Below are 15,332 nucleotides of genomic sequence, written 5' to 3' on the forward strand. Positions count from 1 at the left end.
GGCTTCTCTTCTTTCCCCACCCAGGAGCCCAGGATAGTGGGCCGGCAATAGAAATGAGTTTACTTGAAGTTGAGTAATTTTTAGGTAACGTTAGGTAGTGGTTGAACAAGTTTTTCCATATTGAGAGGATAAGAATTGGAGCTGAAAATCATTCAGACCTTGGAGCGGAAAAAGGTCATAGAAATTCCTGCCTTTGCTTCAGATGCAGGGTGCACAAAAGTCCATTGCAAACCACAGCTTTCTAATTGGTACCAATTTCAGCATGTTTAAAAATCCCTGGATATTTTAATATATAAGCGTGTTGCAAAGGTGGATCTGTTGGTGTGGGGTGGAGGGGAATGTATATGTACGTAGAAAATGAGAGGGACTTCCCTGGTGGTGCAGTGGTTAAGAACCCACTCTCCAACACAGGGGACTTGGGTTCGATCCCTGGGCAGGGAACTAGATCTCACATGCATGCTGCAACTAAGACCTGGTGCAACCGGGATAAATTAAATAAATAAAAATTGAAAATGAGAGGAAAATGGAAAGGGCAAGAGGGATCTGTGTCCCTGAGGTCTGGCGCACTTGTAATGTCCCCAGTTAAACATTGACGCCTCAGGCCCTGGTGGCCACAGAGTTGGCACCGCTGCAGGGGGCCAGAGTACTTGCTCGTAGAATGCTAAGGACGCCTTTGGTGAAGTTAATGATTCATCTCCTCCCAGTCCCAGAGTTCTGCACTGCCTTTCTCTGACGCTGACAGAAGGCCACCTGATCATCTGGAGGTGAGGCTGGCTCTGCCCGACAGGATGGAGGAGAAGATGATGATTCGCAGATTCACTATATGACCAGACTCCCAAGGGGCTTCCTTCTGTAGGAAAGAGTTTCTTTCCTTAGTTGTTTCCTGAAAATATGCTTTCACAGAGAAAAAGAATGCTTTAACACAGTGACTTTCTGATATTCCTTGGCATGAACCTTTGTGCCAAGATAGTGCCACAAGGTGATGTGTTTTGTACAGATATGTGGCAATTGCTACCTTCAAACACATGCATAATGTTTTTTTGTGTACCACTTTTATTTCCATTTCTAGATTTAAGTGCCCTGAGGGGCTCCACAGATTAATGAATGGTTGTGCTATACATTCATTATACAGGCACACGAATATAAAAGGAGCACATATTTTCATTTAATTTTTTTTCTGTTTGACAAAGGTCAGGGGTGTTATTTGCAGGAACATCAGAAAATGATAGTTAAGTAAAAGGAAAAGAGAGACCTAGAGGCAATCGCTGTTAACACTTTGTTTCATATTATAATAGGCATTATAATATGCACGTAGTCCCCTTCAACAGCATCACCCTGAGATAGGATACGTGCTTGGTGAGGCTGCAATGGCCAGGCGTGACGGCACAGCCACCTCCCCTCCCCTTTCTCCCACGTGCTAATAAAGCATCCTCTCTGACCTTGCTGGGGCGTATAGGAGGATTATTGCTGTCGGTCACTGAGGGCTTTCTTTCTAAATGTAATTTGGGGTCATCCAGGGAATTTTGGTTTGGCTTCATCTGTATCTATGCTCTCTTGTCTTGGAGTGGATCCGTGGATAAAAGCTACTGTTACAACCTATTTGTAACGCCAACAATTTCTTTCTCAGGAGGTTTCTGTGATGTCTTCTGTGCATTTCCAGTGCTAGAATCCCCCAGTTCAGGTCCCAGGCTGTGCATTGACGGGCCAGTCTGAGCCCTGCTCCTCCGAAGATGAGTCCATTCCAAAGGGCCTGTTGAGTTTCAGGGGTTTCAGCGCCCTTGGGGAACTTTCTCTGAAACTCAAGGTGATTTCTTGGAATTTGTCTCTCTCTGCATTTTTTCCTCTTTGGGGAGATATCTTCTCTCTGAACAAGTTGCTGTGAGGCTCAGATACGCTGAGTATTTAGAAAAGCGCTTCACACTTAGCACTCAACAGATGTCCGCTGCTAACTATTTGTAGAGAAAGAGTGGTCTAGGGCAGCACCACCTGACAGAAACATCAAGCAAGGCATGTATGTAGCTGTACCTTTCCTAGTAGCCACATTAAAAAAGTAAAGAGAAACAAGTGAAATTCGTTTTAACAATATATTTTATTTAACCCAGTATATCAAAGTGACTACCTTTTCAATACGTAATCAGTATTTTTAAATTATCGAGGTGGTTCACATTCTCGTTTCGTACTGCCTCTTCAAAACCCCACGTATAACTTACGTGTACAGTGCAGTCACAGTGCAACTCAGGATCAGCCACGTTTCAAGCGCTCAGTTGCCCTGTGTGGCTAGTGGCTGCCGTTACTGGGCAGCTCAGATCTAGAACCTTGCTACCCAAGGTGAGTTCTAAGGACCAGCAGCCTCAGCATCATCCGGGAGCTTGTCTGAACTGCAGAATCTCAGGCCCACCCCAAACCTATAGAAGCAGCATCTGCGTTTTTAACAAGTGATTCATGTTAGAGTAGGAAGCCCTGCTCTAGAATCCCCATGCTCAGTCCCCACGCACTGGGGTTCTGATTTAATTGGTCCAGGGTTGGACCTGGGCACTAGTATTGCTTTAAATCTCCCCCTGGTGATTCTAATCATGCATCCAGACTTGAGAGACACTTGTGTGGTGGGCTGTGGAGCCAAGATGCCTGACTCGGCTACTTGCTACCTTCAAGACCTCGAGAAATCTACCAAAACCCTGCATCTCAATCTCCTCCTCTCCAAAATGGAGATGAAAATAGTATTTGTTGCAGGGCATGTTATGAGGATTAAAAGAGTTAATACATGTAAAGCACCCAGAACAATACCTGCCACATAGGAAGTACTCCTTATGTACAAGCTCTCACCCTTTCTTCTTTTCCTTGAAGGTCCGGGGTTACCCAGAGCCCCACGTGACATGGCACAGAAACGGGCAACCCATTGCCGGTGGGGGCCGCTTCCTGCTGGACTGTGGTACCCGGGGGACTTTCAGCCTTGTGATTCATGCTGTCCATGAGGAGGACAAGGGAAAGTATACCTGTGAAGCCACCAATGGTAGTGGTGCCCGCCAGGTGACAGTGGAGTTGACGGTAGAAGGTGAGTCCCAAGAGGTGAAAGCCCTGGGGAGAAATGAGCCATCAGTTTCCCCAAGGCCTGCAGCTCCTGCCTCAGCCCTCTCTTGGGAGAGGGACGCACAAGAGAAAGCATCCCCATTCCGGAACTCAGGACCTGTTAGTCTGATGGGGGCAATGTGGTCCCTGGAACAAGGGAGGCATCCCAGGAGACAATGTCAGACTACACATCACCTCCCTTTCTGCTCCAGCCTTCCCCTCGCTTCCTCTCACACTGAGACTGGTACCAGCCTCCTCATCATGGCCTTACAAAGTGCATCCCGCTCCTGCCTGGCTCTCCAGACCCTTCTCCTACCACTCCTCACCCTGCTCGCTTCACTGTGGTCACACTGGCCCTCTGCTTGTCCTTGAGCAAAGCCTCAGGGCCTTCACCCGGCTGTTCCCTGTGTAAAGAAGAGCTCTTTCCGCAGCCCGGCCCCTGACTCGGCCCCTCCTTTCCTTCAGGTCTCTGCTCAGACGTCCCCTCCTTAGAGAACCCTCTCTGACCACCTCATCCCCTGGACTCTCCATCCTCTCACTCCACCCAAAATTTTTCTCCTAGGACTGTCACTGCATCCCATTTGATTATCTCCCCCAAGCCCCACCTCTAACTGGAAGCTCTAGGAGAAGGACTTTATCTTGTTTACTGCTGCTATCTCCAGCATCTAGAAAACTTCCTGGCACATGCTAGATACTAAACTATTTAGAGAATGAGCAATGTTTATTATCATCATTATAAAGTAGTACATGCTCATCATAAAAAACTTTGTAAAACTCAGAAAAATATGTAGGAGATAAACATACAAGTGTGATAACACTGATTAGTTATTTTGCCTTCTTTTCCCTTTGTACTTAAATAAAATTCTGTTAAGTTTATTAACTTTAAAAATTCCAGGAAAACATTTGACCATAAGTAAAACTGTTCCTTTTGCTGCCGGTGTATCTCCCACATGCTGAAGGCACTCCACTGGCGAGAACATTTCCAGTTCAGGCCTCTGGCTGCTGCTTAAAGCCCTGATGTCTAAAAGGACATGTGGGTTCGTCACATCCTCAGAAATATGGCAAGGTTCCCTCCACCCTTCCAGGCCTTTCTAAGGGCTTATAAACCAGAGGGTCAGACTCATTTCTCCTCTCTCAGAAAACAATCCTCCCAACCTGGTTTTCAGGGGACACTGTGTGCCAGAGAAGGTTCCAGAAGGGGGCGAGGTGTACCTCGGCCAGTGTTTTTCTTGTTTGCTTGCATCATGAAAGGACAGACAGGCTGTTTCACAGAATAGAATATGCATAGTTTGGGTACTTTCCCCAAATTCTTTAACTGAGTGACTCATTCCTTTTAATGGCCTTCAAGTACCTGTGGGCTGGGGCATTGCACATGGAAGGTGGCCCCTGGTCACTCTCTGAATGACCCTCATCTCGGCCAGTTCTGATGCTGTGCTTTCCCCTACAGTATACACTTTTCAATGCCCAAACTTTGAGTTGAGGCCCACAAATAAAAATTACTTTATCCCCCTGTATTAGTCAGCCCAGGCTGCCAATACCAAATACCACAGACTGCGTGGCTTAAATAACAGAAATGAATTTTCTCACAGTTCTGGAAGCTGGAAGTTCAAGATCAGCCCAGCAGGATTTGGTTTCTGGTGAAGGCTCTTTTCCTGGCTTGCAGAGAGCCGCCTTCTTGCTGTGTCCTCACATGGCGGAGAGAGGGAACTCTCGTGTCGCTTCTTCTTCTTCTAAGGGCCCCACCCTTAGGACCTCACTGAACCTTTGTCAACTCCTCACAGGCCCTGTCTTCAAATACAGTGACACTGTGTGGGGTGAGGGCTTCAACATATGAATTTGGGTGGGGACACAAAAATGTAGTCTATAACACCCCTTTTCTGATTTTCTATTTGGAGCTGGGGAAACGGGGAATCAGAGGTTCAAGGTTCTGGTCCCAACTTTTGCCGGTCAATGTGCGACTTTAAACTCTGGATCTCTGTTTCTGTAGAATAAAGGGTTTGAATTCAGTGGTCTCTACAACGTGGGCTAGCCCTTGTTCTTTGTGATCCATTGTAAAGGAATGGAGTGGGTTAGGAGTACAGGAGAGCTGTATAAAACCCAGGTCGTATGAAACCTTTTTTTTTTTTTTTTTTAATTCCCATCAGTGAGGACATTAGATCTGATGTCTCAACTAAGCAGGAAAATTTTTATTAGGTCATGGTACTCCGGGCCCAGGAAAAGAAAGAAGGCAGGAGAACTATAGCAAATGAGAGAAGGCTAAGGCTCTCAGCCCTGCGCCCTCCCCTTTGGTTTCAATTTGAGAATGATTGAAGATGCTTTATGCCTTCTAACCCTAGGAGGTAGAGAATGACCTAAAGGCTGCAGTACCTTTAAATGTGAATGGCCTTGTATACTCTCTGCTTCTGCATCAGAGGCCAGTTTCAGCCTCTGTGGTTTGGGACTACCCCATAGACCATAGCCCTGGAAGGATCCACTCTGGTCTCTTATGCTGTGGATAAGTTGTTGACGGAGCCAGGCTAGCCCAAACCCTTACAAAGGGAATCCAGCAGCCCTCCTGCTTCTCGCCAGCTCTCTGTGCTTTGCTTCTTAGTTATGCTTCTTATTCAGAAAGAGCAGAGCTTCAGGAATTAAGAGTATGACTCATATATGGAGCCTTTTGACCCCCTAATGGTCAAGTTTAGAAGGCAGTGCTATCCAACGGTCTTGGATTTTAGCTCCACTAATTTCTAACTATGGGGAAATTAACCTTTCCGAACCTTATTTCCTTTTCCGTAAACTGATGCTAATGGCTGCCCCATGGGTTGTGGAAAGGTCAGCGCAGCACTGACAAATAGTAGGCACTCAACAAATGGTAACCTTGTGATGTTCAAACGTGGCATTAATATCCTGAGAACTACTTGCAGAGGGAAATCCTTGTGTGGAGAATAGAGGAGAAAGCTTTCTCCCCTGATTTCCTTTGGTAACCAGGGCCAAGAAGCATGCACTCTCCTCCTTGAGGGCAAGCATCTTCACGACAGGACCATTCATGACCTGTGCAGCCCTAGTCTGAGCCCTGGAAAGGCTTTGTGTAGCCAGCCCTGACAAAGGCTTGGTGCAGAGCAGGGAAGAGACGTGGTGCCTGCTTTCTGGGAGCTTTCTGTATAATGTAGGGGCCACAGCCTGTTCTCCAGCCCCACGCTGTCCAGAGAAATACAATTGACCCTTGAACTATATGAGTTTGAACCTCGCAGGTTCACCTATATGGGGATTTTTTTAAATAGTAAATACCACAGTATTACACAGTCTGAGGTTGGTTGAATCTGCAATGTGGAACCGCACACAGAGGAACGACGGACATGCAGAGGGCTGACTCTAAGTTGTACATGGATTTTCAACGGCGGGGAGGGTGGGCACCCCTGACCCCCTCATTGTTAAAGGGTCGACTGTATAATGTGAGCCACATGTGTCATCTCAAGTTTTCTAGTAGCCACATTTTTTTTTTAAGTGGAAATCGAATTTAATAAAATACTTTAACTTAACCCAGTATATCCAAGATACTATCATTTCAACATATAAAAATTATTTCTGAGATATTTTACATTCTTCAACATTTGCAGCGTATTTTACATGGTAACACATCTCAATTCAGACCAGCCGTATTTCAAGAGCTCAATAACTACAGGTGACTAATGCCTACTGTACTGGACAGCACAGCTCTAGAAGCTTGAATAGGGATAAACAAGGCTTACACGGAGAAAAAAGAGAAGCCCACGTGTAGGAACAAGGTGTCAGGTTGTCTGGGCAATCACATCCACAGAGTGAACCTAGGGCGTGGGGTGGAGTGAGGGGCGGGGCTGAAATGAGAGATTTACCTGAGACGTGGTGGTCTGACTTTGAGAAGGTCCTTTGTGTTTCAGGGACCAGAGAGTCACTTAAGTCATTTCAAGTAATAGAGGGTTAATTTTAAGGCCATGAGTTCAGGAACCCAGGGAAAGCCAAACTGGAGGCCCAGAGGTGATCCAGGCCTCAGGAGGGCTCATACTCACCTTATAGGCTTGTTTAATGCAAATGCAAGGGCACCCAAATCACCTGGGGGAATCTTGTTAAAATGCAGATCCTGGTTCTGTAGGCCTAGAGTAGGGCCCAAGTGTCTGCACTTCTAACCAGCCCCTGGGTGATGCCCGTGCTGCTGGTCCACAGGTCACACTTTGAGTAGCAAGGAAGGATTCAGTTACAGATGTGATATATTTTTCCTAGTACAAATGATTCTCAAATGTGAGCATTTGGGCAAGTGGTTGCCCTTTTGCAGACCCATGGTCACAGCAAGTGTCCTTAGGGTGACCATTCATCCCAGCATGCCTGCTCTACCAATGTAATTATAAATAGAGCCTCCTTTGACTTTCAAAAGAGTCCCAGTCTGGATAATAAATTGCATGGTTACCCTAGTCATGATCAACATGTCTGGTGCACTGGGCAGTGAGTAAAGCTTTAAAGATGATGTTGAGAAATAAGGGCTTATTCCAGGGGAAGAGGAGTAGCAAGAGAGTGGAGAGCGATAGTTGCAGAGGAAGTGGATAAAGTTTATTTTCATCTCTGAAAACTAAATTCCAAGCCATTAACGACTCCGCCTAAGAGTGCAATGAACAACTGAAAAAATAACTTTAAAAATAGCGAATATGTATTCGCTGGGGAATAGATTCGGCCAGGGGCTCCTTCCTCTTGGGAGTTTTCTTTGAAATGAGTAAATGAAGGTGGAGGGTAGGCAAAGACCTGTTTCCTCCCTCCTTTCTAGATCCAGCCTTGACCATCACTCTTTCTTCTCTATTAAGTACACTATCCTTCATGCAAATTCCTCCTCCTTCACCTCCATTCCTGGGTGATTCTTCCCCCAGCTCCCTCCCCTGTAGGTGATAGGTTCTGAGGCTGCCACTTTTGTCTCTGTCGAAAAGCAAAGACATGTCCCCTCATCTTGGAATGTCTCACACAAGCAAAGAGTGCATCCCTCTATCCATTGCCTTGTTCACCACTCTGTTTCTCTCTGTGTCAGGCCCAATTCAGACAGGCTTTCTGCCCCCTTGGAGTTTACTTCCAATGGGGAAAGAGAGACTATAAATAGGTAACAAATATCACTTTTGCAATAGAATTAAGTGCTCCCTGACCATGCGAGCGAAAGAGAGCCAGGTGGCAGGCCACCTAGAATGTGGCGGCAGAAAGGAGAGTGACCCCATGTCATGGGATTTAAGGGAGAAGACTGGCCTTAGTGACCGCTAGCCAAGCTATTCTGGTGCTGCTGGCACCAGCATTCTCTGGGGATTTTGAATTTGTAGGAAATGCTTCTGCGCCATGTCTTTTGCTACTACCCTTTTCCAGGGTCAGACTTCTCAGATGCCTTTATTTTCACATTGGATTGAATTGATGACATTATATATTTGAACCCATGTCTATTTACAATGGCTGAGTTTTAAATTGTTGTATTCCTCAAGAACGTCTTTCGTGATTCTCCTTTTGTTTTGTTGTTCTCTTCTTTTGTACTGTCTTCTTTTACCTAAATTTTCTACCTTCTTAAAGACCTGTAATTATATTTCCCATTTGTACTCTTTATAAACTCTTTTCAGTCTGTTATACTCACTGATGACTCTTCTTTCTGGAGGGGCATATGCCCTATTTTTTTTCTTACCCAGTCAGAATATTAAAATGTTCTGAGTTCTTGTCCTTTTCTGTCTCATCAATGGGAGAAATATAAATATGGTAGAGATAAAGATTATTCTTTTTGCCCCTCCAGTCTCTTTGCTGTGAAACAGTTGTGTGTCAAGACTGCCTCACTTATTTGCTACACGGAAGTGTTAGATGACAAATGACTTGGTCCCATTCTGTTCTGGAAGCACGCCTTCCAAATCTCCTTCTCCCTTCCCTCTGTTGTTTTCACCTTCCAGTTTCACTTTGCTTCTTTTTCCCTCCAAAATACACGCCAGTACCCCTGGCTGGCCCAGCTGCCATCTTTTCTTCCCATCTCTAACTCCTCTACCCATTTCTCCCATCTCCACCCCCAGACCTTTCCCATTTGCTTGTAGTTCTAGCCTCTTCTTCATTCATCAGACCTCCTTGCACGTGCTAACTTTGTGCTGGGATCTAAGAGCCGCAAGACTTGGTTATTGCTCTCAAGAGACCTTCTTGACCTCATATTTCATTGTTACGTTGCAATTAAGTAACAACATGAGGATGCATTTAGGGAGTGCTGGCTTTGTGCGGTGCCATGTGGGAGATGAAATGCTTTGTCAGATCCTCTCTGCAAGAACCTGGTTGGTCAGCTAAGACGTAGACACATTAAAAGCTAAGTAAAAGCACAACCCCAAGACAGCACAGGTTTACTTGCCAAATGATTGGCACTTCCACTCTGTAAACTTAGAGGAGGACGAGACATCTGGAGGCTGAAATGGTCTGCGATATCTTCTTGGGAGGAGGAGGGGCTTGGCTAGCCCGGACAGAGCGAGTGAGATTTGGATGGCAGATTATGATTCTGATGCTGGGGATAGGAGGAAAGTGGTTAAGAGTTAGGGCCTGGGGTGGAGGGTGGGGTGAGTAGACGGGCAGGAGCAGAGAGTAGTGGGAAATAAAGCTGAAGGACAGATTGGGAGGAGACTGTGGGAGGTCTGGAGCACGAGGCAATGCGGTTTTTAGAGTCATATCCGTTCCAGAGTATGAGTGGACGATTCTGCCCTTAATTGTTGCTTTTCCATTTTCCTACGGCATGTAGCTCTCCAGATGAACTGCTGCCCTTAGCCACAGCTTGAGGGACAGACCTACTATGTGCTTGCTTTGCTTCATGAATCTTTTTAACTTTACCTTTATTTTTCTGAACACACGGGTTTATTACAAGTATTACGATCACAGATTTTTCATGCGTTCCATTAGTCTTTGATACATCATCACTTTGCATGATCCCCAACAAAAATGGGTTGCTTATTAGTACAATGACTTTCTCCAGAACCATGCTTAAAATAACCTTCCCATATGCTGCACTTGCTCACTGGGTGGCTTCTGATCAGCACCTGTACAGTAGCCACAGCCAGATGACTCCTACCCCATCAGACCCACAAGTGGGGAGCGGCTCAAACCAGAGGTAAACTTCTCTTTGTTTCCTTCCTGATAAATTGATACAAGATCAGTCTTTATGACTTAAGTACTGAAGGGAATACCTGCTACTTGGCTTGGTGTTTTGGGAGGGAATCACAGTGGAAAGTGACTCTTGAGAAGTGAGCTGGCATGTCTGTGGTCCTTGGCCTCAGAAAGAAGACTCTAAAGAAAACAGCTATTTTGTCTCTGCAGAGGATCTAAATTCCTCTTTAGAGTACTTATGTAAGACAGTTGAGAGATCACTGGCCGCAGTTTATTGAACTATTCCCCCCTCCAAAACAAAACTTCGCGTCCCTACTCCTTTGAACTCATTGGGTAGGATATATGACTACCTTATCCATCAATGACCAGGAATTAATTTGTCTTCTAAGTGGTGGATATTTTATTTCAATCCCTTGAGGAAGAACTGGTTCTTTAGTGCATCAGTTTCCTGGGAACCCAAATAGAACTCCTGAAATGTCTACTAGGCGCCCTGGGATAACCTCCTTAGCCTCTATGCAAGGATGTATGGTTGACCCCTGAATAACAGTTTTGAACTGCATGAGTCCACTTATATATGGATTTTTTTTCAATAAATAGAGTACCTGTATTTTTATTTTACAGATATTTAAATTAACTTAGTGTGGGAGGAAGTTTGTGTTCAATTAGAGATCGCAATATGCAGAATCAAGAGAACTAGGGTTTGAGTCCTGGTTCTGCAGAACAGCTTCAGCTTCCTGCCCTTGGGTGAGTCATGTATCAGTTCCTTCATTTTTGAGGCAGACATAGAGTACGTGGATTTTCCACTGCACGGGGTTGGCGTCCCTAACCACCGTGTTCTTCAAGGGTCAACTGTGCTTGTTATTGAGTGTCATAGTGTAGGAATAAGGTACATGTGCACATTCCAGTGAACGTGGACTGTGGCAGTGACCTCCAGAGCTCCCTGCCTGAGTGGAGGCTGTAGAGTGAACTGTTTATATAGGGTGAGGCCCCCATTTATACAGTGACAGGCAGCCCCTGGCAGAGGTGCAGTAACATTTATGGTTAGGACTTCAGTGCCCTCTGGAAGACACAGCTGAAACCTTGACGGGTGATAACCCAAACCTCCTTTGGAAGCAGGGCAGCCCAGCCACCTCGTCATCCTCAAGTGCTCCCTCCCTGCCCTTCCCTGGTCAGTCACCAGACCCTGCTGTGCCAGTTCTCATTTGTCTCATCGTGGTCCTGTCCACTCCGTCCTGTTGCACAGATTTCCAAATGGTCTCCCCAGTTCTACCCATACCCCACTCTAATCTCCACATTGCTGCTGAAAATATCTTTCAAAGAATTCAGACGGGATTTTATCATTCCCTCCCTTCGAATCCTCCAATGATCCACCTTTAAACTGAAACTCAAGATCTTCAATAGGCCCTGCTCTGGGGTGTCCCCTCCCCCATCTTTGAAGCACTTTGCCTTTCTCTTAAGGCTCAAGTTTTCTTCTAGCTTTTATTACACACATCAGTCTACTTGCTGAAGCTCTAACTAATGCCTTATGCGTAATAGGGACTGAATCAGTGTTTTAGTACAGATGAGGTCTCAAGGATCCCATGTCATACAGCAGAAAATTGTTTTGACACCACACTTACAGTCATTTTTTCCCCCATTTTCTCTACTTCAGTGGTCTGTAACTTGTCTTGCCGTGTTACCTTCTTTTGAGGTTTCATTCTTTCTTTGTCATATAACGTCTTCTCTGTTATTTATCCTAACACTACTCTTTCTTTTTGCTATACTAATTTTTTCTTTTTTCTCTTTATTGAGATATAATTGACATATTACATGGCTAACACTACTTTTTATTCTAGCGTCCACCTGTATACCTGTGTTCCTTCATTTCCGTGACTACTTGTACAGTGTGTTTTTTGATGGATCATTCACCTTCAAATCCAAACATGCAGATGAGTCAGTGTAGGCATCTATTCCGTTATGTCTTCTAAAGTGCCTGGGCATTTACATTGAAATAGACATGCTTGAACATCTATTGATGTACAATATCGAAATATTGAAATTCCATATGGAAATAAACATTATTATACTTCCCTTTCCTTTTGTTTCTCCTTAACATTTTAGTCAGGGCTTTACATTTGTTTTCTTTTTGAAATTATATATATGGATGGTTAGCGGCAAATATTGATTCAACACGGCACAGGGGACATTGCTAAGTACATGTTATAAAAAGTGGGTATTTGTTCTGATTGAGTGAAGAGCCACTATTTTAAGCAGTCCTCAAAATCTCCTTTGAAGTTGCCTGCAAGTGGGGTGACTGCTCCCTGGTTTGCCTGGAACAGTCCTGATTTTACTCCTGTTGTCCGGGCAGAATTATTAATTATGCCCCTTTCAGTGTCCAGAGTCTCTGTTTGGATGATAAATTATATCATCGCACCTTTTTAGAAGTATTTCTTCTTCTTACCATCATGATCACACTATTCCCCTTTCAGCAGCGTTCTCTGTGTCTACTCAGTCTTTGAAAAAATGTGCTTAGTACCTCCACTATTGAACTTTTCATTCCTAAAACCTGCTAGCATCCTCTTTTACTCATTCTTGAAAAATCTGAGATGACTGTTTAAATACCTTTGGTGCCTTGGCCTTTTTTTCCCTCTCACTAATTCTCTTAACCTACTCTTCTATTTTGGGCATTTCTACCTTAATCCCCTTTCCACTTATTTTTCTACATAGCCTTGCTGTTCTGCCAGATTTTCATACTTTCACAAAATTAATTTTGCCTTATCTGACAATTTGCAACTTCAGATTTTTGCCTATACATAGACCCTGTTAGCTATTTTAGCCCCAGTTCTCTGTTTGCTTTGATGTATGTCTCTGGTGTTGACACACATTTAGATGAGCATTCCTCAATTCCATTTTTAGCTGACTGCTTTATATGTTACCTTTGGATTGTACCATAAACTGCTCTTACTCTGATACAGAAGGACCTCCAAACAGCACACTTTTGGTATTCTTTGAGGAAATGCCATATTTTTGCTCTATCTTTTAAGGAGTAGAGGAATTTTAACCTTTGGATTAAGACATTTAGCTCCCAAGAGTTTTAAAGGTTCTTAGTATAATTTTTTTATTGTGATAAAACACATATTACATAAAATTTGCCGTTTTAACCCTTTTAAACCATGCAACTCAGTGGCATTAAGTGCATCCACAATGGTGAGCAGCCATCACCACTGTCTAGCCCCAGAACTTTTCATCGCCCCAAACAGAAACCCCACACCCATTGAGCAGTCACTCCACTCCCCCCTCCCCCAGCCCCTGGCAACCACTCAATCTGCCTTCTGTCTCTGTGGATTTGCCGCTTCAGAACATTTCATATAAATGGAATCATACATTTTCTGTGTGTCTGGCTTTTTTCACTTAGCAAAAATTTTCAGGGTTAATCTTTGTTGTAGCATGTATCATTACTTTATTTCTCTGCATGGCTGAATAATATTTCATTGTATAGATAGACCTTATATTGTTTATCCATTTGTCTGTTGATCAGTCTAATTTTTTAAATTAATTAATTTATTTTTATTAAAGTATAGTTGATTTACAATATCGTGTTGGTTTCAGGTGTACAGCACAGTGATTCAGTTCTATGTACACATATTCCTTTTCAGGTTCTTTTCCCTTATAGGTTATTACAGAATACTGAGTGTAGTTCCTTGTGCTCTACAGTAGGTCCTTGTTGGTGATCTATTGACCGGTCTAATTTTTATCAGATCTTTACCCCAATGTGAAATGAGTGGTACAGTAGCATGATAAGTGCAGTGAGTGGTACCTGGATATTTCAGATGAGAGTCTTAGTGATTGGTGTGTGCCTAATGCTGTGGAATAGAGCATGTATAAGAGGCGATTACGTTTTGATATATTTTCTTCTGGTTGTTTCACTGTGGGTATTTTATCTTATTTTTACCTGATTATGATCACATTGAATAGACAATTTTGCATGCTGCTCTTTTTTTCATAAAATTCATTCGTTTAACAAATATTTGAATACCTACTATGTGCTGGGCACTGGCCTGGATACTTCTGAGGAATAAAAAGCTCCGGTGGGAGTGTGGTTTGGGAGTTATTATGGGTATTATTTAAAGCTATGGGACTAAGCACCCCCCGGGGAAGAGTCCATAGCGCTGAGGAGAGGACCCAAGACTCAGCCCTAGGGTGCTCTCAGAGATAAAGTTCCAGAAGAGAAGGAGGTTGAGGAAAGAATAGGCAACCTGGTAAAAGCGGGAGAGTCTGGAGGAGAAAGTGCTTTGGAGAGGAGTGGCCCCTGCTGTCAGGTGCTAGTGAGCGGGATTGTGAAGAGGATTAACCACTGGGTTTGGCAAGATGGTGGTCGGAATGGAGCTCAGTGGAGTGGAGAGGATCACAGCCCAGCTGGAGTGTGCTGAAGAGCAAATGATATAATATTTTTAACATATTTCTGCATGTTTCATATATTCTTAAACATAATTTGGTGGCAGAATACGATGTCTAATTGTACATTGTACCTAGCCACTTATTGTCTCCCTACCGTGTGACATTTATGTTGTTTCCAATATTTACTACTACAAACAAGACCAAAGTGAGTAGCTTTGTAAACTTTCTTTCCTACTTTTAGCATCGTTTCCTTTAACTGGAGAGACAGAAAGGAAGATGCTGATCTAAGAGCAGAGCGTCTTTAAAGCTGATGATTCTCATTTGCTCAAATACCTTCTAAAAGAACTTCCTCCAGCGGTGTCCGAGGGACCCCAGCATCTTGACTGCAGTTGTCAGTTGGGCCTTCCCAGAGCAGGTCTCTCCTTTTATCAGCTTATAAATTCTTTTAACCTTGAACAGAGAATTGAATGACAAGAACTAAACCCACATTATGGGATGAAAACTATACACGGCTCACTAAATAGTTATGTTAAGCAGAATACATGCACAACAAGTGTCACCCCATATGGCATCACAACTTACATGGGAGGCAGGCATTGTTATTAACCCTTTTTCACTAAGGTCCTGGTATAACCTTAAACCAGGTATGGCTGAGGGAGGTACTCAGCCATGATCTTCACCTTCCATTCCTATGTTCCTATGCATTCACATAGATGTGATCAGTGCTGGAATTTAAGGAAGTTTACCCTTTTCCGGGAGACACCCTGCAGATCTTCCATTACAGCTGCCTGCCG

The 15,332-nt window shown here is 44.1% G+C and overlaps 1 protein-coding gene across 7 annotated transcripts in view; it reads left to right on the forward strand.

Moving 5' to 3' along the window:
* The window catches only part of MYLK (myosin light chain kinase), a 271,416-nt gene that overhangs the window by 135,581 nt on the left and 120,503 nt on the right, over positions 1 to 15,332 (forward strand). For all 7 annotated transcript variants that reach the window (XM_032629951.1, XM_032629944.1, XM_032629948.1 and 4 more), the window contains one exon: positions 2,845 to 3,052. In XM_032629951.1, the coding sequence (XP_032485842.1) occupies positions 2,845 to 3,052 (208 nt within the window). The remainder of the gene's footprint in view (positions 1 to 2,844; positions 3,053 to 15,332) is intronic.

The sequence above is a fragment of the Phocoena sinus genome, chromosome 4 (assembly GCF_008692025.1).
Source record: "Phocoena sinus isolate mPhoSin1 chromosome 4, mPhoSin1.pri, whole genome shotgun sequence".
Lineage (NCBI taxonomy): Eukaryota > Metazoa > Chordata > Mammalia > Artiodactyla > Phocoenidae > Phocoena > Phocoena sinus.